This window comes from Tachyglossus aculeatus, unplaced genomic scaffold, assembly GCF_015852505.1.
Source record: "Tachyglossus aculeatus isolate mTacAcu1 unplaced genomic scaffold, mTacAcu1.pri scaffold_306_arrow_ctg1, whole genome shotgun sequence".
In the NCBI taxonomy this organism is placed as follows: Eukaryota; Metazoa; Chordata; class Mammalia; order Monotremata; family Tachyglossidae; genus Tachyglossus; species Tachyglossus aculeatus.
In genome coordinates, this window is record NW_024045020.1 from 24,362 (window position 1) to 27,858 (window position 3,497).

Genomic DNA, 3,497 nt, shown 5'->3' on the forward strand with positions numbered 1-3,497 from the left:
GTGGGGAGGGGAGGGGGTAGGGCGGGGGGTGGGGGCGGGAGGAGGAAAGGAAAAAAGGGGGCTCAGTCTGAGAAGGCCTCCTGGAGGGGGTGAGCTCTCAGTAGGGCTTTGAAGGGAGGAAGACGAGCTAGTTTGGTGGTTGTTGTGGAGGGTGGAGCTTCCATGCCAGGGTAAGGACATGAGCAGGGGTCGACGGTGGAACAGGCAAGAACGAGGCACAGTGAGGAGGTTAGCGGCAGAGGAGCGGAGGGTGCGAGCTGGGTTGTAGAAGGAGAGAAGGGAGGTGAGGTAGGAGGGAGCGAGGTGATGGAGAGTCTTGAATTCGAGAGTGAGGAGTTTTGGCTTGATTTCGTAGGTTAACAGGCAAGTACTGGAGATTTTTGAGGAGAGGGAGTAAACAAGCCCAGAGCGGTTCTGTACAAAGGTAATCGGGCAGCACAGTGAAGTATAGACTGAAGTGGGGGAGAGACAGGAGGATGGGAGATCAGAAAGGAGGCGATGCAGTAATCCAGGCGGGATAGGATAAGAGATTGAAATCAGCAATGTAGCGGTTTGCATAAGGGGAAAAGGCGGATCTTGGCAATGTTGTGGAGGTGAGACCGGCAAGTTTTGGTGACGGATTGGATGTGTGGGGTGAACGAGAGAGCGGAGTCGAGGATGACACCAAGGTTGCGGGCTGGTGGGACGGAAAGGATGGCAGTGCTGTCTACAGTTACAGAAAAGTCAGGGAGAGGACAGGGTTTGGGAGGGAAGATAAGGAGCTCAGTCTTAGATGTGTTGAGTTTTAGATGGCGGGAAGACATCCAGAGGTAGATTTCCTGAAGGCAGGAGGAGATGGGAGCCTGGAGGGAGGGAGAGAGAGCAGGGGTGGAGATGTAGATTTGGGTGTCATCAGCTTAGAGATGATAGTTGAAGCCGCAGGAGTGAATGAGTTCCCCGGGGGAATGAGTATAGATAGAGAACAGAAGGGAACTAAGAACTGACCCTTGAGGAACCCCTACAGTGAAGGGATGGGAGGGGGAGGAGGAGCCCGCGAAGAAAACTGAGAATGAACAGCCAGAGAGATAAGAGGAGAACCAGAAGAGGACCGAGCCCGTGAAACCAAGGTTGGATAGCTTGTTGAGGAGAAGGGGGTGGTCCACAGTGTAGAAGTTCAGCTGAGAGGTCGAGGAGGATTAGGATAGAGTAGAAGTTATTGGATTTGGCAAGAAGGAGGTCACTGGTGACCTTTGAGAGGGCAGTTTCAGTGGAGTGTACGGGACAGAAGCCAGATTGGAGAGGGCCTAGGAGACAGTTGGAGTTGAGGAATTCGAGGTAGCAAGTGTAGACGACTAGTTCTAGGAGTTTGGAAAGGAAGGGTAGGAAGGAAATAGGGCTATAACTAAAAGAGGTAGTGGGGTCAAGAGAGGGGTTTCTTAGGATGGGGTGACGTGGGCATGTTTGAAGGCAGAGGGGAAGGAACGAGTGGAGAGTGAGCGGTTGAAGATGGAAGTGAAGGAGGGGAGGAGGGAAGGGACAAGAGTTTTCATTAATCAAGTTGGACATGATCCCTGTCCTTCATGGGGCTCACAGTTTTAATCCCCATTTTACAGATGAGCTCACTGAGGCACATGGGTTATGATTGGCTCAAGGTAGTCCATCTGACAGAAATTATCCGTAATTTAATTAATATGTACTGATAGCTGTATACCACACTCCAGGCATTAAGCTCAGTGTGGGCAGGGAATGTAACTGATTATTGTTGTATTGTACTCTCCCAAGCGCTTAGTACAGTGTTCTGCAAACAATAAGCCCTCAATAAATATGATTGAACAAATGAATGAATGAATATCAGGTGGCAGATCCAGGATTAGAATCCTGATCTCTAACTCTGAGGCCCGGGCTCTTTCCACTATGCCATATTACTTCATTCTAAAATACTGATTGACCTGCATCATTGACACATTCCACATTCAATTAAAGAAGTCACATTCCCTGGGCAAAGTTTGGGGTAAACCATGTCCAATGAGGAAAAATGTATTTGTGTAGCCTTTGTGTTGTTATGATACACAGTGCAGGCGCCTTCCTACACTACCTCGGGCAATAGCTAGGAGATGCTAGACTGTCAGCTCACTGTGGGCAAGAAATGTGTCCGTTTTCTTGTTTTAGTGTACTCTCTCAAGCACTTAGTACACTGCTCTGCATGCAGTAAGCACTCTATAAATATGAGTGATTGGTTGATGCCCTGATCAACTGGTTTGGCAGAGATCACATATTCATTTTGCTAGCTACGGATGAGACCGTTCACCCGTACCAATCCATCCCATTGTTCTGTCAGAGCACTGATGTGATGGCAATGAGCAATTGCACAGCCGTGAGGGAATTCTTCCTGCTGGGATTCTCGGAGGCCCGGGAGCTGCAGCTTGTCCAGGCCGCACTGTTCTTCCTGGTCTACCTGGCGGCCCTGACGGGGAATCTCCTCATCATCACCATTACCGCCCTCGACCAGCACCTCCATACGCCCATGTACTTCTTCCTTAGGAACTTGTCCGTACTCGACTTCTGCTATATCTTCATCACCGTCCCTAAATATATCTTCAACTCCTTTACCCAGAACGGCTCCATTTCCTTTCTGGGCTGTACTACACAAGTGTTTTTATTTATGTCTTTGGCATCTGCCGAGGTGGCCTTCCTCACGGCGATGTCCTACGACCGTTACGTGGCCATCTGCCTCCCCTGCTACGAGATCATCATGAGCAGACGGGCCTGTGGGAAGATGGCGGCCGCCTCCTGGCTCAGTGGGGGCGTCTCCGGCCTCATGCACACAGCTGCCACCTTCTCTGTCCCCTACTGCGCGCCCAACACGATCCACCAGTTCTTCTGCGACGTCCCCCAGCTCCTGGCACTGTCTGACCCCAGTGTGATCATCCTAGAAGTCTGGGTCACAATCGCCATTGTTAGCCTCGCCTTCCTCTGTTTGGCCTCTATCGTCGTCTCGTATGTGCACATCTTCTGGGCCGTGTTGAGGATGCCGGTCTCCGAGTGCCGGGCCAAGGCCTTCTCCACCTGCCTGCCCCACCTAGCCGTCGTGACTTTCTTTGTCTCCACTGGTGGCTTCGCCTACCTCAATCCAAAAGGTTCTCCCGTTCTTGACCTGCTTCTGTCAGTGTTCTATGCTGTGGTGCCTCCGGCCGTGAACCCCCTAATCTATAGCCTAAGGAACAAGGACATGAAGTCTGCTTTGTGGAGAATTCTCGGTGGAAAATTGTGAACCTAGAGGAAAGTGTCTAGAGGAAAATTTTTAAGAGATTCTTTCTTTCATCCTATCATTCTCTCCACCTCTAGATTGTAAGCTCATTGTAGACAAAGAACATAACCGTGGCTCAGTGGAAAGAGCACGGGCTTTGGAGTCAGAGATCATGGGTTCAAATCCCGGCTCTGCCAACTGTCAGCTGTGTGACTTTGGGCAAGTCACTTCACTTCTCTGTGCCTCAATTACCTCATCTGTGAAATGGGGA

The 3,497-nt window shown here is 50.7% G+C and overlaps 1 protein-coding gene across 1 annotated transcript; it reads left to right on the forward strand.

The window, feature by feature from the left end:
* Positions 1 to 2,329: 2,329 nt before the first annotated feature.
* LOC119923852 (putative olfactory receptor 14L1) lies at positions 2,330 to 3,250 on the forward strand. Its single transcript, XM_038743057.1, has one exon. It carries the CDS (start codon positions 2,330 to 2,332, stop codon positions 3,248 to 3,250), a length of 921 nt encoding a protein of 306 aa, XP_038598985.1.
* The last annotated feature ends 247 nt before the right edge of the window (positions 3,251 to 3,497 follow it).

Coding starts and splice junctions, on each gene's coding strand:
- LOC119923852 (XM_038743057.1), top strand. CDS start 2,330: ATGGCAATGAGCAATTGCACAGCCGTGAGGGAATTCTTCCTGCTGGGA.